The sequence below is a fragment of the Lates calcarifer genome, linkage group LG6 (assembly GCF_001640805.2).
Source record: "Lates calcarifer isolate ASB-BC8 linkage group LG6, TLL_Latcal_v3, whole genome shotgun sequence".
NCBI lineage: Eukaryota > Metazoa > Chordata > Actinopteri > Centropomidae > Lates > Lates calcarifer.
Window position 1 is genome coordinate 21,371,712 of NC_066838.1, and position 27,635 is coordinate 21,399,346.

General features: G+C 45.3%; 1 protein-coding gene across 1 annotated transcript; it reads right to left on the reverse strand.

The window, feature by feature from the left end:
* Nucleotides 1-449: 449 nt before the first annotated feature.
* Nucleotides 450-27,635, reverse strand: iqsec2b (IQ motif and Sec7 domain ArfGEF 2b). The gene is given in 15 exon segments (XM_018674522.2): nt 450-4,040; nt 4,356-4,405; nt 4,639-4,833; nt 5,014-5,175; nt 5,271-5,370; nt 5,463-5,588; nt 5,749-5,888; nt 6,295-6,461; nt 6,563-6,685; nt 6,806-6,967; nt 7,082-7,605; nt 7,607-8,137; nt 8,504-8,821; nt 9,026-9,320; nt 25,818-27,635. Coding segments are annotated over 15 exon segments (4,566 nt in total). The 5' UTR covers nt 26,309-27,635; the 3' UTR covers nt 450-2,858.

A 27,635-nucleotide genomic window follows, 5' to 3' on the forward strand; every position in this document is an offset into this window, starting at 1 on the left:
AAAACAGTACACAGTATATTATATTTGATATGAATTCCACCAGATTGTACTGAATTATTAATTAATTTCAAATGAAATAGTGTAAATAGTGTGTTAAATAGTGGCAAAAATAGCAGTTTAGGAATCGTTATTGACCTGACTTGATATTCTTATAGTGGTTTTAATCCACCAAAAAATCAAAACAGGGTAGTGGTGATTTCAATCAATAAAAATTAATGAAATCTTGTGAAATTTCTATTAATATAGTTCATATAATTTGGTTACAAGGCCCCTTATAAACTTGGGGTCTCCTCTTGTAGTCTTTGTTATCTTGTGATACATATTCAGTGTATTGCATTTATCTTATATATACATAATAAGCTTAAATAATGTTATAATGTTCCTTATTTTGAGCAATGTAACAGTGGAGGGAGACTTTAATGCCACATAAAAACTACACACACAGACACTTCACTGCAAGGACACTTTAATTTATCAGAAGCAATAAATATTCACATCTCAATTCTCTATTCTTTCAGTACACATAATACATACACAAAGAAAAAATTGAAATCATTTGTTTAAAATAATATCAATAAGTGCACTGACATATAAACTTTTTTAGGCTTTAATAATTTATATTATGGTAACTCATTCTCTCACCTTCAGTCTGAAATAATAAGAAAAGAAAAAAGAAGTCAGTTTTTCCTTTTGGCCAACATCTCCTATCCCTGTCCCTCTTTTATATGTACATACTTAGTGGCACTCACATGCACGCACCTGAATACAGACTGGGAGTAGTTTGTCCCATAGTTATGATAAGAAGCCTATGTATAGTATAATATGTACATTCAGGTTTATACAGTACAATCTATTCAATAAGTGCAGATATATTCATGCAAGAAGAGTCAAAATGGACACCATAAAAAGAAAAGGCTAGCCAACACATACTTATAAAATCTTCATTTGACATTCATGGCTCTCTCCAAATCATAAAATTCCTTTTCTTGAGGATTCAGATCTTCTTGAGCTTCTTCATTTCTTTCAGTAGCTTGTTCCACAGATTTCTTTACTTTGTCCTCATCGATTCATTCCCTCCTGAATCAAAATATATATAGTTTTCCCTTGGTAATCAGTGGCACTGGAGGTAAACCAGATCAGCGCTTAATTTCAACCTCAAAAAATTGCAGTAGCAAAAGAAATAACACTTACAACACAAGGGCCACAGGAAAAAAAGAAAGGGAAATACAGTATGTACCTGTAGGCTATGTTACATTCTTGACTCTTGTTATGTTTTTTAAACAAGGAGCCCTCAGCTTGATGCCAAGGCATCAGAAAATATAATAAGAGATTTTCTAAAAGTGGCAGGAGGGGGAGGATTAGAAGAAGGCCATTTCTGACTTAAGACATCACGTGTGCAAAACCACAAAACCTCATGTAAAAGCGTGCTTCTTCAAAACATAGAAAAACACAAAATGACTAAATCTGATGGCTGCGAGGAAGTGAGCATCAGTGCCCTGTGTGACTACGAGGGAGTGGCATTTTTCCAAATCCAGGTCTTTTTTCCATAATCATCTTTTTTTTCCTTTAGTGGGAGTCTCGTAAAACTCAGAAAATTAGACATTTTAACTCAGATCCATCCTGTAAGTTCAGATTTTGTTTGTCACCCCATTTGAGAAATTGTGCCCCTGTTTGCTCACAACAAACAAAACAGAAAAGGAGGAATATTGTCGATGTTCAAACTAATTTGAACAAAACTAAACCTCATTCATTATTTTCAACAATCAATAATACTAATTATTAAAAAGATGAACTCAATGGAAACCATGGTACTATGGAAATAAATCACACTTCACATATCAGAACACCCTCCAGTCATTATGGCAAACTGAGGGAATTTATATGTGCATATACTCTCTATAACCATGTACAAACATCTGCTGATATAATTAATCACTGATCAAAACAATTATTGGACAATATTCATCATACTCATAGCAGGTATATTATAATATCAATAAAACAGCAAGAAGCTTCAGAAACATTCAAAATATATTATTGATTGTATCATTGATTCCCATACCCAATGAGGAATGCATTATAAAGCCAGGTGGCTCCTGTTGACATGTAAAAGACCATTAAGCAAAAGACTGTCAGGAAACCGTGCACTGGTTTTATAGTTTAAGACAAAGCAACATATCTGAGGTCTTCTTTAGAAAAAAAGATGCCTGTCAGCAAAGCGGAACCTGCAAGAGTGGACAGAGACATCATGAAGCCAAGTAAATTATTGCAAAGTCAAGGGACATTTTTTTTTTTGCAACTTTCTTCTGTCTTTAATGCCAAACTCCACTGGAATGCATTTGGTGGTTTAGTCCTTATTTACATCCCCATGTAAGCAGCTGGATATATATATGGTCTCCGTGTTTCCAGTGTCACATTATCACATCTTGGTACTGTACATGTAAATAGTCTCATACAGACTCAACTAGACTTCAGACAATTAAAACTGAGGCAAAAATACCTAGATATAGACGTAGTTTCATCTTAGAGTATATGGCTATAGAGTTTTTTTTGAGATTGTGTGTGGAAATGTGAGAGGTGTTTGTTCCTGTGGATGTGCATGTATGTGTGTGTTTCTATGTGTGCAGGTTTCAAGGATGTGCGCACATGCTATTCAGTTCTAGCTGTGCTTTTTATCTCCACCTACATATGTGGGAAACGGAGATGAAAGTAACAGAGACGAAGCAAACTGCGTTTCCTCTTGTCACTAGCGCTGCTGCTGTTGCTCTCTGTCCTGGCAGACTTGGTTCTAGCCCTAGTTCTGCCTGCCTCCTCCACCCTATCATCTGACCTCTGACCCCTGGGACCCCACACCCTGCTCATACTACGGTACTTATCCGGTTGATAGGCTTGGATTTGGAGCTGCCCCCTGTACCTGTTGCCCCAGCCCCCGTCACCTGTGGCCCCTGCTGAGGCTGCCCGGGGTGCTGGGGGGGGTGAGGGGAGAGAGGTGTAAGAGGGGTAAGGGGGGACGAAGGGGGGGGTAAAGGGGAGTGTGGTGGGGGAGGGGGGATGGAAGAGAGAGGAGGGTACTGGGGCAGATACGGGGCGGCGGAGGCTGCGTGATGCGCATTGACGGTGGCGGACGGTAGATTGTGGGGCAGAGTGCCGAATATGAAGTGTGTTTGGTGCGTGGAGTGGCTGGCTGGGTGTGGTGTGTGCACGTGTCCGGGATGGGTTTGGGAGTGTGCGTGGGGGTGCGGGTGGGAGTGAGATAAGGTTAATGGAGGTTTGGTACCAGGGCCGCCGCCCCCTCTGACAGAGTGTGTGGGCTGCGCGTGGTAGAGGGCGAACTGTGGGTTCTGGGAATGTTGGGAGAGAGGAGAAAGGGGGGGGGGACATCCCACCACCATGTTGGCGTAGCGACCCGGAAGCCCATGCTGGGATAGCTGGGAGAGATGGGCCAGCTGCGGGTGCTGGGCGTGCGGTAGGCCAAGCGGTGGACGACAGGGTAGTGGGCCTCTCTGTATAGTATGAGGGGGCACACCTTGCAAAGGAGGAGGGACAGTTTGGATGTGGTAGCGATGGTGATGGTAGTAAGGTGGTGGTGGCTGCACGGTGCCCGCGTGACAGTACTGTGCGTGCAGCGCCTGGATCTTGGAAGGCCCCCCCTCCAACTGGCACAGAGATGAAGGGGAGTGAGGAGGGGGCCCTCCCGTAGTCAGTGGGGGGATAGGTGCGGGGTATGGTGGCCCCGGTGGAATAAGGGGCCCTGGTGGTTTGGCGCGTTTGCTGCCGAATAGGGAGCCCAGGAAGGAGCCGCTGTTGTTGTTGCTGCTCCCCCCAGGGCCGCTCCCCGCTCCTGCTCTCTCTACACTGCTGGAGACTCCCCCAACTCCTGTCCCAGCAGTGGTATGTTGCTGCCCCGGCCCACCCCCCACCCCCGTTCCGGGGCTCAGGATGGGGCGGTGAGGCCGGAAGTCTTCTGTTCCGTAGCAGCCAGGGACCACACCTGGCACTGGATAGCGCTGGTGAGGCTGTGGGCTGCTAATGATGGAGCCCTGGGAGGATAAAGTATCATTATGCTTTAGAAAAATCACAGGGGGATGTATTACAATATACCCTGCTCCCACTTACATCATCAAACACGAGGAATATTTTTATCTGGAGAAGGAAGACATGTTTGGGCAAATATGCTCACAGCCATGCAGAGGGTGTCAGTGCAAGACAGGTACATTTCGACACACGCACATGCATGTACACGCGCACACCATCTATATGCACACTGTACACACACTGAGCGTGCTTGGGAAGATAAAGCACCAGCAAGGGGAAATAAAGGTTACAAATCTACATCTAGTCTTACTGAGACTTACTTCCATGGTACTGTCCAGAGAACCAACACTGTTCCTGCGACCACGTTTCCCTGCAGCCCGCCAGGAAGAGTCAGGTTAGCAAAGAGTGGAAGGTTTGTTCATGTTTTTTTTTTTTTTGAAAAAGATAAGAACTGCAAAAGCTGTGTCTGAATGTCAGCAAGAAAGAAGAACAGGATGTAGCAACAGAAAATCAAATCATAGTAGGAGCTCTGCTACTCAATTCAACCCAGTTGACAGGAAGGAAATGGAATTGAACCCGTCTCTGAGGTTTTGTTTGTCTCACCTGTCTCCGATAAGTCCCTGAGAGATGAGCTGAGCGCCGTGCGTTTGAGACCCTCACCCACCGAGCAGTTGTCATCAAAACTTGTCCTTCCCAGGGTGCCATTCACAACATCGCTCTTCACACCTACACCTCCTCCAACCACACCTCCAGTCAGCAGGCTGGGCCGCATCACACCTTTCTGTTTCTCCAGCTCCGCTGTAAATACACACAGAGGTCACAGGGGAATTTCAAATGAGAGGGAGGGAGACACATAAACTGGTAACAACAAACACTCAACCACCTCTCCATGTCCTCATAAACAGACCCATACAGAACAATGGTTATGCCTCCTAAAAGCTATAGTTCACCGTAATGACCAGTAGATGGGGTACTTACATTCAACTCTGTATTTCTCCATCTCTTGCACTTCAGCAATACTCTCCCTGAGGTCACTAACAAAGCGGGTGCGGTCTTGCTGACTGGGTGCCATAAAGACGATAAGAACCTTCCTCTCCCCACCCAGGACTGCTGAGGTCAGGCGGATACCATGAGGGTAGTCTAAGAGATGCAAACAGAGAGAAATAAAAGCCTTAATCATCACACAGGGTAATTATGAGTAGTTTAAATGTGCAAAAGGATGAATTGTTTCTTACATGAGTTCTGGAACATGTGCACTTGCATCTCAACCAGAGGGAAAGATTGTCTGAAACTATAAGTCACTGAGGTTTTCTTCTTCTGGAAGATTTTGGTCACCTGGTGCACAACATAGACAGGGTATTTTTTGAATTGAAAGACATTATGAAAGTATCTACTATGTCTTTAAAAAAGTTTTACGTGAGCCTTACCACCAGAAGGTCATTAAAGAGGAAGACCTCTCGTTGGTGCACTCCTGTCCTCTGAGGTCTGTTGGGGTCAGGCACCTCATAGAGCTGGCAGCAACACACCAGCCTACGATGGGGAAGGGACAGCACCTATATAGACGAAGAAATGAGCTTGTAACTAGTAGTGACAACATATCACAAAGCCTTTTATGTCGTCTTATTCAGTTGTAATATGGGTTATAACTCCAAGCCCTCTTGTCACTAATAAATCAGAAAATGTTATGAATTCAGTTTATCTCAGGAAACTCACAGGCTTCTTTCCCACAATGACTCTCTCCACCGCCTGCACTTGGGAAACATGGTCATCATTGGTCCGTAGTTCCCATTTCTGTATCCGCTGGTAGATCCCAACAAGGAGGTCCCTGGGTATATCCTGACCATTGTCTACGCCTTGGGTGGAGACAGGGAAAAGGAGGGCTTTAGGAAATGATGTCTGACAAAACTGCTCTGTGCAAGCCACAAATTATACAGCCTATCAAATAGGCAAAGATCAAGTGATATTTACGGTTTTCACACACAAGAGGGAGCAAGACTTGCTACAAAGCTGATAAGAAATACACTAAGACTTCTACCTGCTCATGCAAGTAAAACACATTTTTCTCATGACATGAACTCAAACTGTTACCCAAATAGTAGGTTTAAAAATACTTTGAGTAAAACCATGTGATACATGTTAAAAGGGACTTTTAGTGTGTTAGTTTCAGTGTCTATTAATACAAAATGATTCATTACTACTGCCTTATGTGTTCTATGACGTCATGGATCAAGTGTGTGGGTTTATTCTGTCCAGCAGCACCTCTCAAATTCTTGATGAAATCCTCTAGTTTCATCTTCCTCTCTGCTTTGACGTTGGGACTGTACATATCTGTGTTGAGGAGGATTATAGCAAAGGCCAGGATGAAAATGGTGTCCGGGTTCTGGAACTGCCGGACCAGGGTTGGATTGCACACACAGTATCTCTGACTGCATAAGAGACAGACACAACATGTTCAAACCACAGTCAGTGTATCAGTCACTTAGGCTTCTCTCTATAGTAAATCCCACTGTATCCAACGCATACAAACCTGAAAGCTTCTATGAGCCTCTCCACTTTTTGGGCTTCTCCCTGAACTTTAATCTGAGCCTGGAATTTCCTCAGAGCGTCATCCAGGTCCATACCTGAGAAGTCCATCTCATCCACCACACAGCTGAAACACACACACAGCAAACATCACAGTCTAACCTCTCCTCCTCCACCCCCCATGGAGATTAAGTAACATTCAACCATCCCTGCAGATTGTAAGTTTGGACTGACTTCCTTTACTCACTCTAAAACATCTTTGTTGAATTGTTTCTGTCGATTTCCCAGGAACTCTCCGATCATCTGCCTGCTGAGGCCCTTCCTCTCTAGGATGAAACGAGCAATCCCGACTGGAGTGTCAGATACAAACCCTCGTTCAATCAGGTACTGGATTCCTTTCTCTGGTTTCCTGTGGTCAATGAAAAGTGAACACAGATTTTCTCAGTAGAACATAAGCTTAATTGTATGATCACAATCAAAACATTACTCATGGGTACTTTTGCTTATTAGTGCTACATCTTACTTGTTGAAGAGGTTGAGACCAATGCGGTACTGGCGTCTCTGCACCACATCACTGTTGAAGGGTGGAGAGTCCCAGCTGTGGCGGCTCTCTCTCTGGTAGGTCTGCTTGCCCAGGGGAGGGAGAGGCTCCCGCAGGCTGTCCTGAGATGAGGAGCCCGAGCTGCAGTTGACTGTCTCGTTGGAGTTGGTGGTGGAATTGAGCGAGTCGTTGTCTCCGTCGGAGCAGCACGGCTGCTCCAGACCGCCGGGTGGCAGAGCTGTGGATGAGGAGGAGGACAGCGGGGTGGTGGGAGGCTGCTGCGGGGAGGAGGAGGATGAAGGTGTGTCGGGGTACTGATGGTGGTGGATGGGATGGTGGTGATGGTGGTGGTGAGCCGCCACCTGGTGAGGGATGTGCGTTGGTATGGGTCTGCCAGGGGCCCGAGTCTGGCCCTGGGCAGCTGCTGTGGAGGACGGGCGGGTGCCTGTGTTGGGGGAGTGCTTGAGGGTTCCCTGAGGGGAGCCAGCTCCTACCCCAGGCTCCTGCTTCATACACCAGCTGTCTGCTCAGAGAACCCCGGTCTGAACGGTCACTCATGTCCACTGAGCTGTCACTTGGTGGCTCAATAGTGAGTAGAGGCAAATGTGCGCCCCTTAGACGATAGTCCCTGCACTCAGTGCACGGGGTGCTGCGTCGACTGTTACTGCTACCCCCTCCCTCGGTGTCCCTGCTGTCCTCACGTCCTCCTACACCACCACCGGGGCCCCAGTACTCTGTATCTGTGCTGCTGGGTGCTCGGTCGAGGGACAGCGGGGATGACGGCATGCCATCATCCATGTATAGGGTGACGTCGCTGTACGAGGTGGCCGTACTGTCGCCGTGCATACTTAGTCCTCCTCCAGCTCCCCTTGCTCTCTCTCCCAGACCTCTTTGGGAAGATGGGTTGCTGCTGCTGCTCCACACACACTCCCCGAAATCTTCACTAATCCCTCCACCCTCCCTGCTGCCCTCTTGGGAGTCATCGCGACCTGCGCGGCAGGTGAGGGCATCGTCTATCGAGTCAGCTAAGGACTTGACCTACAGGAAACACAAAGAGGGACAGGGGTTAGTTGGACTGAATACACAGGAGAACTGCCTGTTCCTTCCTACTTAAGCATCTCACATGTCAGAATGTAAAACCCTGTGTCACAGTGCATTTGTTACATGTCTGAAATAGATTAGTTATACAGCAGATATACACATAAAATCGTGTGTCAGCAGTATGCTTTGAGTCTAAGGCAGGTGGATTAGTCTTTAATTAGATTAGTCTTTTTTGTTTGTTGCTTTTCTTTTGGTTCATTTCTCCTCTGTCTGCTTCTTTCTCTCTATATAAAGATTTTCATTAGAAATAACTGGAAATGACTTTAAGGCACATTGGAGAAAGAAAACCCACAACAATGTTACCTGTTTGGAGAAGGAGTCTTCTAAGTGGGTGTAGTCTCCTGGGCGGTCTGTGTCAGGGGAGTGAGGAGGCCCTATGGCCACACTGTGGGTGAAGTTGGTCTGTGTCTGGGCCTGCTGCTGAGGCTGTCGCTCATCGAAGGAATACTGCAGTCTCATGTTGGACAGGATGATGCGGCGTGTCATGCGGCTCTCTGAAGCGGAGCTTCTGAGGCGCTCAAAGTTCTTGTTCATGCGATACTGTCTGAAGGCTGTCTGAATGGTCCTGGCTGCTCTGCGACTTACAAAGGAGCCACCATACTTTCTCTCCAGCATCTCCACCTTGCAAAGGGCGGGGGGAAAGAAAACAAGGAAGAGCTCAGATTACATATACGCTCTCCGGATGTTTTGCACCCATGAGTCTCCACTGAAATGAATCATCAAAACATAATGTTTGCTAGTGTTCAAGGGCTTCTAGGAAACTCTAAAGAATACAGACATTTGCAACACAAGTCCTCTGACCAACAGCATCCTCAGCATTGATACCTTCTTATCCTGCAGATCTGTTGAGAGCTCATAGCTATCTGAAAGGGCCTTGCATCTCTTGTTCTCCTCTTCCTCTTGCTTGCGGAGGGCCAGACTCGCAGGTTGGTGGCGTGTTCGTAGCGCCCAGGCCAAGCTGGCTGAGCTGGAGGCAGCCACGCATGAAGGGCCCCTGGTACCAGAGGGTGCGCTGCTGCTGCTGTCAGTGTAGCGTTCGGAGCCGCGCAGGTAAGGCGTCTGACTGAAGGAGCTGTCTTTGTGGGTGCCCGTCTCTGGACACTGGGACTCCCCTTCCACACTAGAGAAGAGAAGGAGCAGGACAAAAAATACACCAAATGCTTTAGAGTGAGCAAACTAGAGAATAAATGAAGTTCAGTGTCACTTTATATTTAGAATTAATACTGAAGTGGTTACATGTAAGGACTTACATGTAGAGTTTAGAGCGGCGTGGAACTAACCATCTCTTAGTAGAACTCATGTTGAACTTATATCACCTGTAAATTCCTGTTGCTTCAAGGTAGTGCCAAAACCTGAGACCTGACAACATTCATTGTCTATATTATGGGTTGATGATCTAATAGACATAAAGTCCTCTGCCCTTTACCTCCTTCCTTTAATGAGTCCAGAGGATGGGTTAATATACTACTACGCTGAGCCAAGCCTTGTCGTGTTTGTGCCTTTCCCTACGTCTCACTTTCTTTTTCCCTTTTTCAGGCTTCTTCTCAGTGTGTGCTAGTCTGACGAGCGCAGCAGCAATAGCACATTTTGAGGAATCATCAACCACCACAACACACTCCTCCACTGCCACATACCAGCAACACCATACTGACAGGAAAGACCAGGTTGTTATGTCAGCAGCAGGTGTTAAACAGGCACCTGCGGCCCTCTATGAAATATGAGGCAAAACGCACGCAATTAACATCTCCTCCCAGACTCACTCTCACTCACAGAGAAGTCATAGAAAGCAGCAAAGATTTGCAGCTAAGTCACCCAATAAAGTTACAAGCAGAATCCGTCCTAACGGCAGTCAGCATAACAATAATCATAAAACTTATCAGGGTTCAAGTAAGTCCAGAAATCCTCCAGCGTCCTGTTACGCTCTTTTAGCTCAGACAAAATCCAACCCCAGAAAACTCAGTGAGTGTTTGGGAGAACAACTACAGTCACATGCTCCTGCCTGTATTTCCTGCTTGTGTTAGCCGCACCCCCTCTCCGTCAGCTGTGCCCCGTACCATAAAAAGGCAGAGAGAGCCAGGGTCAGGGATGTGTGATATAAAATGGGTAAATCTTGTTGGTAAAGCTTTGTGTGTGTGCTTTCACCCTTTCTGCATAGTTCAGGCTGTGTGTCACACATTAATACAGATGACAAAAAAAGAATGAAATGGTGCGTTTGTTGACTTTGACCGTTTTGGTTTTGAGTGGGTCAGCTAATGTCTGCCTCCCTCCCTCCTTGAGCTGTCACTGTTTCATTGGATCGCAGAGGTTTCCTGTTAGTGTTCAGTCGGTAAAAACAAGCGAAGAAGGAAAAGCCTTCTCGGGGAACAAGGAAATAACTTGTAGGTATTTTAATTGGCCACAGTTTTGATCTTGTAAGTAGCACTACACCACAATCAGTTCTTACACCAAGACGGAGGGGAGGATGTTGTACAATGCAGGGTCTTTCAGCAGGACATCCTGTGCCTTCAAGCGACACATGACCCGGCTAAATTATTGTTGAGTCTAACAACAACACTGAGGATAACTCCATTATGTTGCATAACACTAGTCATGCAAAGGCCAAAAAAAAGAAAAGACACAATTCTGACATCTACAGGAAAGCGCATATCACCACAGCCAAGCTAAGTTGTAAATATTTAACAGAAAATGCATGTATTTATATTTATACTATCTGCAAGGAATTCATCCCAACATGAACAAGTTGTGTTCTGTTTCCATTTTTAGCAAATCAATTACGAGCAACAAGTTGTTGTGCACAACTCCATCTCCCCCTAATTTTTTTTTCTGTGCAGCATCATTTATCATTCCTCCTCCTCTGCTCCTTAAATAGAGAAACTGAGAAGAGGGAGGGGGTTGCTTGGTGACGGTTGCTGTGGGACCTTTGTGGGCGGCGAGGCAGTTGTTAGGATGAGAAGCGTAGTTGCCATGACAATGTATTGACTGTTATCACCATTGAGGTGGGTGTTGAAGATGCTCCACAGGTTGTGAATGACAGTCTACATAATACTTGTCTCGTTATGAAAACAGTTAAAATAACAAAATTTATCTTTGAAGAATGAGCCACGCAAATAGAGTATTGTCTGAACTTGTTAGTTTATCAAACAGCGGAAGCCAGAATTAATCATCTTACTTTTAGTGGCTATTTACATATTGTGTTGAATAAACTGTGTGAATAGGAAATTCTTCTTGAGAGCTGCTGGAGACTGCTCCTTTTAAGGAATGGAAACTAGCCACACGAATGCCTCTGCACAGTGCCAACAGGTAGACACAGGCAGGGACTCAGCCGCTCTGCTAACTTCCTGCCATCCACATCAGCAGGCACAGATGGTATTTTCACTCAACTGAGTCACAGAAACCTAAAATACATGCAACACAACATTAAGGAGCCACAAGCCTGGGCTCATAAATTCTACCTTGAAATTATGGCTGATTCTTGGGAGTGATTTTACATCTGTGTGCATCTTGTAAATTTCAGCTGTCATCTGTTCATATCTCATAAAGAAGGAAAATCAAATAGTGGCTCAACTATCACTGAATCAGATCGACCGTATAGATTATGTGACAGCATCCACAGTCTATATGCAGCAAGTGCAAATATCACATATGTGAATTTCTTGTCTTTCTGAGAGACAGATTTTCACATTGAGAGATACCTATTAAACCTCTCCAAGTTGAGCGAAATATAAATTAATTCTATTTCAGCACTGACTTTTTTTTTTCCTATGCAAGGCCCTGCAACCCACCTCTGAGCATGCATGCATTAAACAAGACTTTCATTTCGGTTTTGCCTGCAGCAAGAGCCAGGCGGTAATATGCGGTGAGACAAGGTGAGGATGGTATCGAGTAAAAAGTTTGTTGTATAAAACATGAGTGTGGCCATATCGCAGCTGACATCTGCACCTCATTACTTATGTAAGAAATCCTGTATTCCTGTTACAGTGCCAGAGAGAGGTTCTCTCTAGAGGCTCCCTCATAAAGACCGGCCTGGAGTTTCACTACCTCCAACCATTTAATTGGAGCTGAAGCAGATGGTTGGAATCTAATAAACAGTAGAGCGATCGCTGATGGTGTTAAAGGAGTAAAAGAAGTGGGACGAAATTGACAAGAGCTCCGATGAGAGAAACTGAAAAGTGAATGGGGGTGTGCACGGCGGTGAAGCACAATGTCAACTCCATGCGGTCCCCTGGCTCCTGTCCCTCGCTCATGTAATATTGATACGCTGACAGAGTGTGTGTGTGTGTGTGTGTTTGTGCGCATGTATGAAACAGCGGCAGGAGGTCGGACTGTGCCATCGAACTCCCAGCAGGACGTGGAGACTTGGGGATTAACCTCTCTGCTGCCTGCCATGGAGATGCCAATAATTGCATCGATCAGTCTGTTGACTCATTTCCACCTGGGCATTGACTCAGCGTAGTTCTCATATACCTTCTATTTTCCTCATTTCCAACCTTTGTGTCAATTTTTGTCATTTGTTCCAAAACTCATTCTCAAATATACATAACCCCTGTGATTCAGATGTGGACTATGAATGATAAAAGAGGCAGAGAGGCCTTCAGCGAGATCCCAGCTAATTACATTTCTGATCTGATAATATTTACCATTAACTTCGTGGCTTATTGCAAATTGCGGGGGAAAAGAGATAGAAATGTTAGAAAATAAATCTACTACCGGAACAGTCTGTGAGCTCTTTGTCACATGTGATCCCACTCTTTCAAATGACCAAACTGAAAGGAGACAATCAAAATCATTCATGGGTCAGATCGGAGCATTCCTCAACCGCCAACACTCGCCGGCCACTTCACCGTCTCAAGCTGTGAGCTTCCCATCACACACACACACACACACACATTGTTCACTTCTTTGTGTGACCCAGACCTTTCAGCTCAAAGCTAAAGGATGGGATTTCATGTTAAACCCAAGTAGTGAATTAACTTGTAAAGACTTGTATAACTGTATTGTTTACAGAGCTACAGAGTGATGCAGCTAAAACATTTGGCAGTGTTTTGTAAGCACAAACTTATCAGATAATCTCTGGCACTGAAGCAAGAAAGAATGAAGAGATAAGTCTTGTATATACTGGCGGGTGGGCTACATAATGTAAACTTTCATTAGAAATGGACTTCTCCTTCCTCCTCTCTTAGAATAGTGATAGTTTGTTTGCATTTGACATCTGTTACAACTACTTTTGAAACTGTTCTCAGTGACAAACTGCATATTTTTTTGTTTTTTTTTTGCCTAATTCAATACCTCTCTACAGTTTGTGCTCACACATCAAATCACATATTCACTGTAGTTGACAAATTCTCCTTACAGGCATTTAAACTTTAAAATTTAAACACGACAAAGCCTTTTTAGCAGTGTTTGTAATTTCAACTAATGTACTTAAGAGTTAAAGTGGTTTTCAAGTGGTGATTATGTTGTTTGTTCTACTGTTGATTGCTGTATTTGCATTTCCTCAAGAGTGACACTCCATGACAGTCAGGCAAATTATCCAGACTTTGAAAGTTATGTGATCTGTCATGTGAACGGCATGTACACTCTGTCACACATGTACCTGTCATTTATCACCACTTACACGTCAGTCTCCTCACAAGATGGTTTCTTTCTTTTAAAAACACATGAATGACATGTAGTATAAACTGTCCATCTCTGCAGACTCAGTTACACTTTACCTATACACAACACAAAGACTGAACCTACTTTACAAGCCACATGTCATGTCACTGCAGTGTAGGCCACTCAGTACAAACACACCAGTGTAACAAGTAACACCATCTCTCACTGGTGCCAGACTAAATCCTCCTTTGTGACAGTTTAACAAGTGAAAGAAAAGTGGAAAAAGTTCTTACCATGCTGCTACTGTCAGAGAAAAGGTCCCACACTAACTGTGGCAGCGTAATAACAAACACACCCTCCCTCTCTCTCTCTCTCTCTCTCTCCTTCTCTCTCACTCTTTTCATACGCGCACTTTCACATTGGCTCTTGTTCGCCCTGCAAAGCTGTACAGGCTACATTCTTGACAGTCTTTTGACAGCTATGAACTGCCCTCACCCTGCCCGGCTTTTCCCCCACTCCACCCTCCGCTGTACCACACCGCTGACACATGCAGAGTCACTTATATTACACAACACCAGACCAAACAGAAACACGTCACAATAACACGGCTGACAGGAATAGATGAAAAGACACACAGAAGTGCATTATTTATTGAAAAGAGGGGAGGAGAAATACAGTATAACAAATGGCTGTTGTTTCGGCTTTTGCTTTTAAATCTCATATCTGAGAAAAAATGTATGGCGGGACACATCAGTGGTTAACGTTGATGGGCTGTCTATATAAATGCAGCAAGAACACATTGATAGTGTGTCGAAACAGCTGAGAAGGAGAACATAGCTTTTAGTCAGAAAATGAGACATTGTCACTTTTTTTGAAAAAACAAATGTAAAAATATTTCTTGTACAAGTATTGTGGACTGGAATATGTTCTCTGTGTTTCAGTGGCTCATACTGCTGCAATGAAGCCTCTACAGATAATTAATGTGCTAAAAAAACAACAACTACAAAAGTTTGCAAATGAAAGATTACATGCTGCTGTGTTTGTTTCACAAAATTACAATTTTTGGCTAAAAACAAAAGAGGTTTTCATCCAAAGTTGGAGATTTTCACCAACTACAGCAATATGCTAATCAGGTTACTGTGTACTGTGTGTTCTGCAGGGGAGAGCATTAACATTCAGGGATTACACGCACCACACAATCAATATATCGCTGAAAATAGAATTTCTATAATTAATTTTTGTGTGAGGATGAGTTCATTGTGCTTGAGGTGCAGACGAGTGGGGTGGGTGTGTACGTGCAACATTCCAGCATGACTGAAACAGCACAGAGCAATTATACCAGCAAATATTTCACCTTCAGACATTTTAAAAGGAAGAAATGTGGTGTCTTTGGGAACTAGAGGTCTTTATTTTTCTTCAGAAATAAATCAACAAGATAAATCTCTTCAGGGTCATGAATAAACATAAGAAATGAGAGAATACCATGTGCAGGAACAGTCAAATTAAAATGTTAAACAAACTGCATACATTTATATCACACACGAGGCTAGCTCCTCTGACGTTGCATAATGGCCAAGGACAGGAGTGTATAGCAATTTGCACAGATAACAAATAGTGACTACTGAGTACATCCGAACTGACATGACTCAACTAGTGGATCTAAGATAAGCATGAGCGCGACAGTAATGAGCAGACGTAGGTGATGTGTTCTGACAGCTTGATATGGCTGCAAGTAAAGAAAAAAATAGCAAAGAACACAGAGAAGACAACATCAAGAGTCCTTCAAATGTAAATTCGTGCACAAACTATATGATACAAGAATAAATCAGTGATCGCACACAAACAAACTGTCACAAAGACTAAAAGTCGCATGCGTTTCTATTTTTTAATTCCTGTCTAAAATGCAGCAAGACTTTGTCTTTTGTCTTTTTGGTGCACAGTGAGGTCTCCGTTTTCTGTCAGCATAAAACTGTGATAGTCTTTTCACAGGTAAATGGGCGAGTGAGTCGTCGCGTGGTCAGTTGCACCTCAGCTCAGCGAGAGGAGGGGCTGCTGCAGCCCGAGGCAGAGCAACAGAACTGATGGGCACCCTCATCCTCACCCTCCTCTCTTGGAAAGCAACATGGGACAAGTCACAACACAGACGTAAACACAGGCAGGGTAGACAGACAGGACAAGACGGAGGACAGAAAAGAGGGGGACAGAGAGCGAAAAACAGCATGAGACACAAGAAAGCAGAGAAAGCAGAAAGCAAACACTGTAGGTGGACACTAGAAAAGGCTAAATGGAAAATGTTTTCAATACACTGGGTATGTGGACATCACAGCGGCGTAATGCCATTAGATGGCAGTGTTGGAGCATCATGCTCTGATGTGTCTGGAAACAGCATCAGTCGGAGGATAAATGAGGGAAGGAGAGAAAGACAGGGTGAGAATTCACCAGGTTCACTTGTGACTCAGTCCACCTCGGTCCCACAGCTTATTGAAGATAACTGCTCCCTCTCCCTCTCTGTGAGCAGCTGTGTGTTTTTTCTAGCTGGCAGAAGAGCCTAACTCCAGCTATTAGTCACACCTGGGAGTGGTAGGAGACTGAAGCACAGGCTCTTAGCATGGGGTTGGGGGGGGTGGAGGGGTGCAGGAGGCAAAGCAGGAAAACAGGCACAGGATGCAAACGAAAGCGATGGTGACAATGGACAGGCCACTGTTTGAGGGGAGAGCTGGGGGCTGTTGGATTTGGGGGAGTTGCAGGCGACTTGCAAGGCTCCTTACAGGGTTGAAAGGTTTTTAAAATTTCTATTAAGTCGTACTCACTGTACTCAGGTCCTGCGGCGGCCCTTACCTGTCCTCCTGCTGTAAGCTTTGGTCAGTGGAGGGGCAGCAGTACTGATGGAGACTGACGAAGCTGTGAACAGTCAGACTGGTGGGGAACAGAGAGGCATAGGCAGCGCTGCTTGCTGCTGTGGGAGTGGTGGGAGCCGAGATGGGCTGCCCTGAGATAGACGGCGGCCGGACACTGACAGGAGGGGACCAGAGACAGACGACAGACACGGAGAAACATGGAGAAAGCAGAGAAACAGACACACAAACAGTCAGCAGCAAAGCAGAAAGAAACAGAGGGAGAGAGAGAGAGAGCATTGATTGGAAGCTGCACATTGATAGTGACAAATCATAGAGTGGCAATGGTAGTACAAGGAATGGCACATTTAAACAGAGCAAAGAGAGGCAGATGTGTGACGGTGTGCACAGACTCTGACAACAGCAAGGTGACACATCTTCAAGAGACGCACCCTCACAATCACCACGGCTATTGTTGAAAATCAACTCCCAGCAGAGAGGTTACAGGTGCTTTAAAGAGTAACATGAAGACGACAAGGACAGAAGAGCTCAGGTTCAGTATAAGGGAAAAAAGTGAGGCTGTATAAAAATACTCCTAGCTGTTGAATAAGAGTTTTGTTCAAGAAACTGCAGCCTCTGATGGATTATGTAAAGCCCTATAGCGGACTACTGCAGAGTTCTACTGTGGATTGTCCTGTATGAAAATGGGAAACCACTTTCTGTAATGCATGCAAAAGTGCACATATAACACAAAAGCCTCTTCGCTAGCCCTCTCCTCTGGCAGGAATTAAGAGATGTTCCATCTGCAGATTGTGAGTGAGCAGCTGAAGAGTGAGCAGTGGTTGAGATTAGCATGTAAATGGCTGGTTTCTCACTGGGGCCAGCTGCTGTCAAGGACACGCAGTCCCTGTCATTTTAGCATGGAAACACTCTCAGAGAGGCATGGGGACGGAGAGGAGATGCAGCAAAGTGGGTGAGCAAGGAAGTGAGATATTGCAACACTTAAGCAGTTTACTGTAGTTTGGCTGCTTGTTTTATGGCCAGCTGTAGAAGATGAGAATTTTAGAATGGGTTATACGCTTGAAAAACAATGGCTGCATCAGAGAAACCTAATTTTATTAGAGGTTTCAATGTGCTGCTGCAATATGCAATATACTGTCTTATTAAATCTTATTGAGCTCATATTCGTCTGTGCCTTTGAGCTCAATTTTTGTCTAAAAACTATTAAAAACACATCACTGAGCCACACTATTGAACTGAGTAATGTGTTGCCTCATTACCACAAACATGGGCACTGTAGTTTATTTCGAGTGGAGCCCATCTCACTAAATCCACAGCTGACCGGCCGCAGCAAAAACCCTCTAAAAACCCACTGTACTACCTGCTCAGCACTAAAGAGCAAACAGACACGGTTAACAACTAGCTGTAAACAGAGTGAGGCAATTAACAGCTAAAGAGCCAGATATTTCCCTCAGGAGCTGGTGGAGACCAAAGCAGCGCTAAAAGAGAGTGAATATCAAACTTCAGGTGGTTAGAAAAACAACTCCAGATGAAGTCTAATGTTGCTTGGTAACTGCTGGATGTGTAAGTAATCAACTGTTTGCTAACAGGTATACCAAACTGAAATGTCAACCTTGTGTCACAACTTGTTTCAGCTCCCAAGAGTAGAGAAAAATCAGTTACTGCAGGTAAAGGCTCATCTTCAGTATAAAAAAATGGCTCTGGGCTGAGAGCAATAGACAACTGGGAAGATATTTAGAGATGGACTAATGCACTGTTACAGAATATCGCCAGCATTTTTTCTTTTTTCACATCAACACACAATTCAGGTTTGACAGGATTTCAACTTGACTCTTGTCTTTTGAATGTGAAGACACAAAACCTCGAAACACTGAGCAGTGCTGTTAGCAAGAGTTTAAGGGTTTCAAACCAGAGGGGGAACAAGAGTGGTAAAAATGAGAGCGTTTAAGGATATAATCACGTAGGCGGAGAGCTCGTTTGCTTAGTACAGATGATAAAAAGTTCCAATTAAATGAGAAGAAGCTGGTACGGCTATTTTAACAGCAGTGTGTGGAACAAGAGGTCCTTGCTCGTTCCTATTTATAAAGATTACATGGGGGTTACAAGTCAGTGTCACGGCAAGACGAGTTACAGGTTTAATCTCCGAGCAGCAATAGCCGAATATCGTGATGAGATACGACCTGTGACTCGTTAATTTCTGTTTATTAAGTCTCTGTAGCACGGAGAAACAAAATATTCTGAACAAGTGAACCCGTTGACCTATTTGGTTTTGGATGAAGATGTGAAGAGAGGCAGAGGTGCTGTTATGTAAGCTTGAGCCATGCTTGTACACACTCTGTGGTCTTGCGCTGCCAAGATTTGTATTTTACCAGCGGTAACTAATGCCTCCTGTTAGAGTATCCCCAGTGTGGCAAGTGTTGACAGGCTCATCTAGGATCTGAATTCTGCCTCATGAGCAGTTATGCCTGAATCCCTGAGTGCCATAAAAACACACACACACGCAATGCCCTAATCGTCCTCCTCCTTTTTCTACTCCTCCATAGAAAAACAAAACACACATACTACCCACACACACTCTTAGTATGTACACTTCTCATTCTGTTAGCAGGCACACAAAGAAAATAACTAGATAATAAAGACAAGAGATCAAGATATGAATCAACGCACACCACAGGACAAAAAAATATTAGTGAAGAGCAGAGAGGACACAGGAAGTCGAGGCTGGAAGAAAAAAAAAGTGGTACATTGGGAGAATGTGTGAGGTGGCGTATATTTAAAGCAGTGAGTTGACAGAGGCTGGAGGCAGGAAGAAGAGTGGGAGGAGAGAGAGCTACATGAGAGTGGGAGAGGTTGAATACAGAGGAGGGCAAGGGTGAAAATAATCAAGAGAGGAGGAATGGAAGGAAGGAGGACAGGGAGGGGAGGAGGGACGTGAAATGGAAACAGGATGTAGGGCGATGGTTGCTGCTGGAATCAGTGTTTCCTGGAACCTGTGCTGCGGTGGCCGTGGGGGTGTCAGCGTGTAGGTGAGGCTATGTATAGATGAGCGAGGAGAGTGGGAGCGAGGCTCACATGCGGCGATCACACCGGGAGACATCACCTGCGCTGTCGTGGCAGCGTTTTTGTTTTTTTCACGCATGCTTACACACCACAACAACAACTGTTTCGTAAAAGGCAGCCCACGGTCAGGGAGGGCTTCCATTTACATCCACATGGCTTTACGGGGGTATATTCTAGCAAAAAAAAAAAAAGCCAGTCCAATTCAACCGTGGTATGAGCCACTCCAAATTGTACTTTCACCATTTGTTTTCGCCATTGTCTATGAAATAAGAGTGTGGGAGCACACTGCGTCATCCCACCTCCAGTGTGTGACCTGCCTGACTCCTGCTGACAAACAGAGACGTTTGATAACCACACATGCCGCATTGTAGCCTAAAGTTAAGTGTGTTTTTAATACAACCCCCCCGCCTCAGCCCCTCAGCTCCTCCTTCCCCCTTCTACCAGCTCTTCCACTACCAACCCCCCCCTCCACCTCCCAGCTTTTCCACTGCGAGCTTGAGTCTCCTGCTGCTTGGCAACAGTGTGGACTGCCTGTGTGGGCGTTTGGTGTTGAGTGCCAGGCGAAAGCACTGACAAGGAGGGGCACAGTTACAGTTACGACTCAACTACGCACACCAGGCACCTGCTGTACCCTGTGAGTCTGTGTGCACATGTGAGTGTGTGTGTGTGCATAGGTGTGTGTGAGCGTGTGTTTGATTTTAAGTGGATATGATTCACCCAATGAAGAACAATTAGACTTCATTTAAATGTGATGTGGGAGACACAGGAGGAGTAATTCAAGAAAACGATATCCCCTGCAGATCACCAAAGGGATATTCGGTAAAGTCTGAAACAGATCTCGGTCATAAAGCGTGACTAATTGTCTGCAGTTGCCGGCCAGAGAAACCGCATTGAAACTTTTCAATGAAAGAGAACCTGTAACCTGCGAGAAATAAAACGTCTCCGCCACTCATCTGTCTTCGGTACGTCTCCTCCATCCCCATCGAGCCGTCATTCAATCCTGCTTCTGTCGTTCACCCTGCTCCTGCTCCCACTCCTACCCTCTCTTCTCTTCACTTCTCTCCATCTCTCTATTCTGTGTCTCTCGCCCACAGAGTTCTTCACAGAAGAGCTCACAGCGTTCCCACGGTAACCAGTCTCCCTATTATGATCCGCAGAACGTGTGCATGAGTGTTTGACAAACATCCCGCCTCAAAAGTGCCACTTATCTGCATTTTTTTAATGGGAAAGACAGTGAGTAAAGTCATAGTAACAGCTGGGAAAAGACTGTGGAGGAGCACCTGTGTCAACCAAATGCTGACCTGCAGAGTCCAGCGTGAATACTATGATGTGTAGAAATCCACATACTGCGCCGGGTTGAGGAGGGGGGAGTGGGGATATGATTAGCTCCATGGTGATGTTTAACCCAATGATGAATGGCCAGCAAGCTCAGCACTCCTGCCCTCCTCACTAATAACAAAGCAAGACCGCTAATCTCTGCGCTAATTTTCCACGGCTGTTGTTCGGACACAACTGTTATCTGCACGCAGCTGCTGTTAAAAACAAAAGCAACAGAGGCTGCTCTGAAAGGACAGCGTGGTTTCAAGAGGAGGAGGAAAAAGGGGGAGGAAGTGGTGTCAAGATCAGGATATGTAGCTGCCCACCCGACCCCACCCCTCCTGCTCCATCCCACCCCTGGATAGGTGAGGGGAGCTGGAGGTGGAGGGAGGGAAGGGCGGAGGGAAGAAGACTGGATGGAAATGCAATATTGTAACTGCCTTGAGGACAGCTTTACAGTTTCCACAGCAACTATAACTCACAGCACTCCGGGTCCAAGGACATTACACTTCCTGCGAAAAACTTTAAATCACAGTTACAGCAGTCACTTGTCTCCTCGCCATCTCAAGTCAGATCTGATGGCATACACAGACAGATGGTGAGTGAACGATAACTGTGGACAAGCAGGTATGGCGTGTAAGTGACAGACAGTCATGTGTCTGGGCGTAGGACAATATGCTGCCTGACACTCTTAGGTTCAACATATTGTGGATTATAAACTGAACAATTCACAAAGCCCTTGTGTCTGTCTGCTGAGATGACATCTCCTGTTTGTGTTGCCGCATCTAGTTGTTTCTGTACGATGTGCTGGTACAATTCGCTATATGCTGCCAAGAATGTGTTCAGAATAGATGAAATGACATGCATGTGAAATCAAACTGTAAACCCTGCCCTCACATGTAAGACGCATGTTAATAAAAGCACTAGGGTTGCATGTAAAATCCTGAATGTCTCATTGTGCTGAATATGAACATCTGCAGAGAGTCGAGGTCATCAGTCAGTCCACTTCTGGGGACTGAATGCAGGCACTCATTTTGCATTTTGAGGCCGCTGGTGCTTAAAAATATGTGTCCTTGTGAGTCCTGAGAAGCCGTGTGGCTAAATATAAATGAAAAAGAGTATCATATTTTGTGTGCAAACGCTGTATGAAGCCACTCACTTCACTCATGAAATGGCAAGTAAAAGGCAAAAAAACATCACCCACACACTTGCCTCCCACACACACACACACACACACATCCATCATTTAAATTTACATCAAGCTAAACTGCATCACACTAATCATTAGCACATTTGCAATATTTTAATTCTGGCCCAAAATTACACATTGTTTAATCCACTACGTGTCCCGAAATAGACAATATAGACGAGATTGAGGTTGGGGTTTCTTGAGAGAAACGGCAGCTGCAGCTGCAGCTTCACTGTGTTTCTTCTAGAAAGTGGTGGTGAGTCCAGAGAGAATAGATTACCTCCCATCACATCACACAGACTGTTCAGAGCAGGTCAGTACAGGCTCAGCTGAGCTTACCCACACATTTGCCTGCGGCCAGTTCATTTCTCAAAGTTGTATCTGCGCTATCTTAGCAACCATAGGATGTAGAATACAGGTGTAAAATAACCAAATTACCACGTTATGCACTCGTTAATAGCGTTACAAAAAAAGGATATTCAATCGACCTAATCACAAAAAAGAACCGTGATTCAGTTACAAGCAGGAAAAAGAGCGGGTGAGCAAAGAGGGGAAGAGAAAGAGAATAGCACAAAAGTAATTTCTGCAGCTTCTCTGAGTCATATCTGCAGCAGTGGGAAACAGAAACAGCGAGGGGGAGAGAGTGAGTGTGTGTACGTGGGTATGTGAGAGAAAGAGAAAGAGAGAGAGTGAGTGAGAAGGGGTGGAGTGGGGGTTGTAAAAGGGGATGGGGTTATGTGTAGTAGGGCTTCACAAAATTAGCAAATTAAGCTCCTTCTGAAACAAAAGCCCATTACCGTTCTCCATATTCCCCAAACAGAAGTAATGTCAATTTCAGAGAGAGCGGAGCACACATGCCCACAGCGCCCTGCGTGGAGAGGGGGACATAGATGGAGGGTTGATGGAACAGAAAGACAAGCGGAGACACAAGCACCTTCACAGGGGCTCTTTGGAGCTTCTGAGTGCTCCTACCGTGACAGTCAGAGTGAAGTGAAGAAGGGAAAAGATAGCTCTCCCTTTTTTTTTTTGCATTATATAATAATACTGCTCTGAGTTTCAGCTCCACAGGGGCTGTCGTCAAGACCTCTAGCTGCCCCTGCCTCTCATCCTATGAGCTGTGTGAGCACAGCTGCATGCATGTAGTACATAATGAAGGATACAATCTTACACCCTCTTTCCAGAACTGTCACACTTGTACATCGTGACATGACAGTCTGTAAGGCACACTGCAGGGTCACATTAGCTGCCTAATAATGGACATCCCAGGTAATATCCTACAGAGAACACACACACACTCATGGAAAAGACACACCAAGCACACGGACACATATATGCTCAGCAGTAATTATCACCCTTGGGCCAGTGGTAATTATACTCTGGTCACACTAATTAATCTCTCATGCACTCTGCATGTGCCTCCCTCCCTCTTTCACACATTTTTTGTGTGCACGAACACCACCACATACATTATATAAGGATACACATCCCCTCACACACACACACACACAGATATACATAGGCTCATGCGAAAAAATGCACTTGCATGACCTCTCCCAAAATAACAACACAAAAACATCTGCCGCACTCACAGCGAGCGCTGGCGATGCCCTCAGCCCCGCTGCTACTTGGAGGAGGGACTTGACGTCAAATATCATTTCACCCCAAGGCCTCAGACATCACATTGTTCACACTGCCATTAACAGGAGGAGAGGAATGAAATAGGGTAGCATTTGGGACAGCTGTTTACAGCGTGCCGCTGGGAAAACACAAGTGGAGAGGGGAGCGACTTTGTTTTCGATGCAGCCGCTGCACGCATGGCTAAGATACGGGGACAGTTTATTCAGCCTCCTCGTCCAGAAAACAAAATTGCGGGTTATGCGATACGCAGAAAGCGCGGGACAGAGATGAGGACTCCTGCTGGAGGAACAAAAACTAATTGGACAAAAACAAAGACAGCCCTCTGAGCCTTGCCTTCACTGGGCCAGGCTCTCCTATCTCCCTCCCTCTCTTACACAGCCTGTTGACAGATGGCGAATCAGTGTGTGTGTTCCACCTTTTCTCTTTTAGACTGAGGCGTGCTGTGTAAGGTCGCTCAGTCACTTTCCTCCCTCTTGTCATCTTTTCCCTCTCCCCGTTCCTCTCCCACATCTTCCTTCTGTCTCTCCCTCTGATTTGAGCCATATTTAGAGTGTCACAGGCCCAGACGACGAAGAAGCTCATGTTCATATCTGATCCATTATTAGAGGAGAGAGTTTTGTCGCTGACCTAAGCTAATAGGCCAGTTTTGGGTTGGGCTGAGTCACAGCCAGACAGGGACAATATGGCCTCTACTGTGCGGGTGACTCTTTATTAAATGTGACACTTCATATATGATACGCTTGTCTGAGCCTGGATCCAAAGTCAGCTACAAGCGCTACAGGCAATTAACAAGGGAGGATCAGCATTATCTACATTTGCAATTCATCACTGCATTTAACACCCACATAAATAACTAATATGTGCTTCTGTCTAATGACTAAGTCACCCCAAGGGATGAGGGGAGGAGGCCAGAGAGGTAAAGACAGTGCAGGAAAAGACAACTCTAATCGATAAGGGATTTGTTCAAGTCTGAATCAATCACTGATAAGAGGACTGATGAGAAAAAAGGATAACGAACGAAATCCAGTGATGATTGCTGGGATGATTGTGCGTAGGGAAACGTTATCATATGCACAAAGACCAGTGGCTTCTGTCTCTAAGACTGCAACAATATATTCTACTGTGTACTTTCACATGAATTACTGCCTACTCACAAAGCTTAATGCTTCCAGAACAAAAGCCGATCTATCTGTGTGTGTGTGTGTGTGTGTGTGTGTGTGTGTGTGTGCGTGGTTAAGTAAAAGCGAGGACAGATGCACTTGCTGTTTGCCAAAGCTGTGTTTGCAGCACTCTAACTTCAGGTCAGCCTTGAAGTTTCGGGGAAAAAAAAAAAAAAAAAAGACTAAAAACTCTCTCTTCAAGACCAACCAGCCTACAGTTGAGAGCGAAGAGGAAAAGGAAAAACACACTTTTAGCCAGTGGGTGGATTTTTTTCATACAAAAGGGCCTCGCTAGTCCAGAAAGTTCAGATCACCATAAAAAAGACCCATAGCCCTCCTGCCTGGGCTCTAGTTTTTCCTCAGAATACTACTATGCAACTCCTACACGCCTCACATAATACTGTGATCATTATACAAATCAAACCCTCTGCGGGCAAAATTACACACAGTATGATGAAATGGACACCTTGAGCACTTATCACTCTACCCATAATCCTCCAGGATTTTGCGTATTTCCTCATAGTGGTGTATTAAAATATCCCTTCCTAGGTTTAGTACCATTACTGCGAGGATTATCTCTGATGACTGGAAAGGCTGTGGCTCCATACAGCCTGTCATTATGCAGGCTTAGCATGTGAATGTTCTGTCACACTTAAGATGTTACGCAGACTGTGGTCATCACTACAATTTAGAGCAACGGACAAAATCAGACATTCCTGTAACGTGACTTGAAGCCACACTCATCATTTATTGGCACAAGATCAAACCAATAGAGGAGGCTTCTGTGTTAGAGGAGAACTTACTTTCTGCGTAAGGTGGAGCTGGCGTTGGTGTCTGTGCTGTCAGTGCGCTCAAGCCGGTCTCGCTCTGTGGTGGAGGAGCCGCAGGAGAGACCTCTGGTCAGTCTGGTGTGGGTCCTCCTCTCCCTGCTGGGCCCTGGAGTTGTGGCCGATCCAGCCGTCGCCTGAGCCGCTGAGGCGCTACCGTTCCCACTGCTGCTGCCACCACCACCACCACCACCACCACCGGCGCTGCTGCTGCCGCCATGGTGGATGGGGAGAGACAGAGGCTGGCTGTGGTTGTGGTTCTGCTCCGGGGTGTCCGAGCCAGGCGTCCGCGGGCTGCGTTCCTGCCTCAGGTCCTGGTTCTCCTGGCTGACCCGGTCCAGCTGGCCCTCCAGCTCTTCGATGCGCCGCCGCTGGGTCTCCAGGAGCTTGGCCTGGCTCTCGATGATGTTGTTGAGTTCCAGGAGGTACTCCACTGCCCGGTTGGGGCTCTCTGGGCTGGTCTCCATGGCGGGAGCCCTGCCTCTGAGGGTATGACCACCACGGTTTCGACCCCGTGGGGCCGAGATCCACCCCCCCACCAGCCCTGATGAGTGGGGGGGAGGGAGGGAACCAACGAAGGCTCTGGCGAAGATGAACTATGAGCTTCAGACGTTCAGAAACAGGAAGTCACACAATTAAAGAGGTTGAGAATTTCAGAGCGACTACATATCCCCAAAACTGAGGGAAGAAACGAGCATTATAGCATCTTAGTGGCCTTTAAAAACGCTGCAATGCCAAGAGGAGAGTTCAAAGCTCAAAAAGAAGCTTAAGACACTGCTGAATGTCTGATTTCCTGAAGTCACAGTCATCTTGTAAGACCACGCCAAACCAGCATGGAGCAGTTCAAGAGTTTGGGGCATCATGCTGATTCTTTAACCAACATCTTTTTTAAAAAAAATAATAATAATAATAAACTGAGATTGGTTGGGGGAGGAAGTGACACAGGTAAATGATGCTTTGATGACTCTCAGAGCAAAAATATAAAGAGAGGAATATTAGTTTATCCACTGACCTGTGACATATTCTGCACATTCACATGAGGAGCTCTGAAATCAGCTTTTAGTACATTACAAAACATCTCCAATACATCAACCAGTCTCACGCCTCCTGGACATACAGGGGAAGGGAGGGGACAGGGGTAATGGGGGGGAAGATGCTCGTTATGATCGACCACTAATTATCAGGTGCTGTCAATCATTACATAACACAGAAAATTCTGCTCCCTCCCACAGTGAATATCCCCGCAGTCTATCATTGGCGCTTTCAACCCATGGCTCGGTGTGTCTTTAAAGCGCAGAAAGTAAGCAGAGGCGGCTCACGAAGTTCATTCTCGAGGTGCAAATCCTTCCCCTCTGGTCCGCCAAAAAACTACATCCCGGTGCTTTTAAAATCAGATTAGTTCCCAAAGTGTGTGTCTCTGGGCTTTTTCATCCAAGAATAATGCAGTTTACTTCCACGTCAAGCATTCAAAGAGACTAATCTTGGAGATAAAAACTTAAGAGCCAGCAACTCTCCGGAATATCTATTTTTTTAACTGTCCGAAAGTCTCACTGGCTGTATTAAATCTTTAAACTGTTACTTTTATGTTTGCCGCTTTCGACGCTGATCTGAAATCCGTCTAAAAAAACAGGTTGAGTTATTTCCTACTTATCTGAGACGAGTTTCGGTGGCACCGGCTCGGTAATCCGTTGCGGGAGGTGTAGCGGCGAGTCTTCTTTGCGGTGGCGCAGAAACACACGGATGTTTCGTTCCTTGCGCGTCTGAACTGCAGCGATGCGTGCGGCTTTTTCCTCT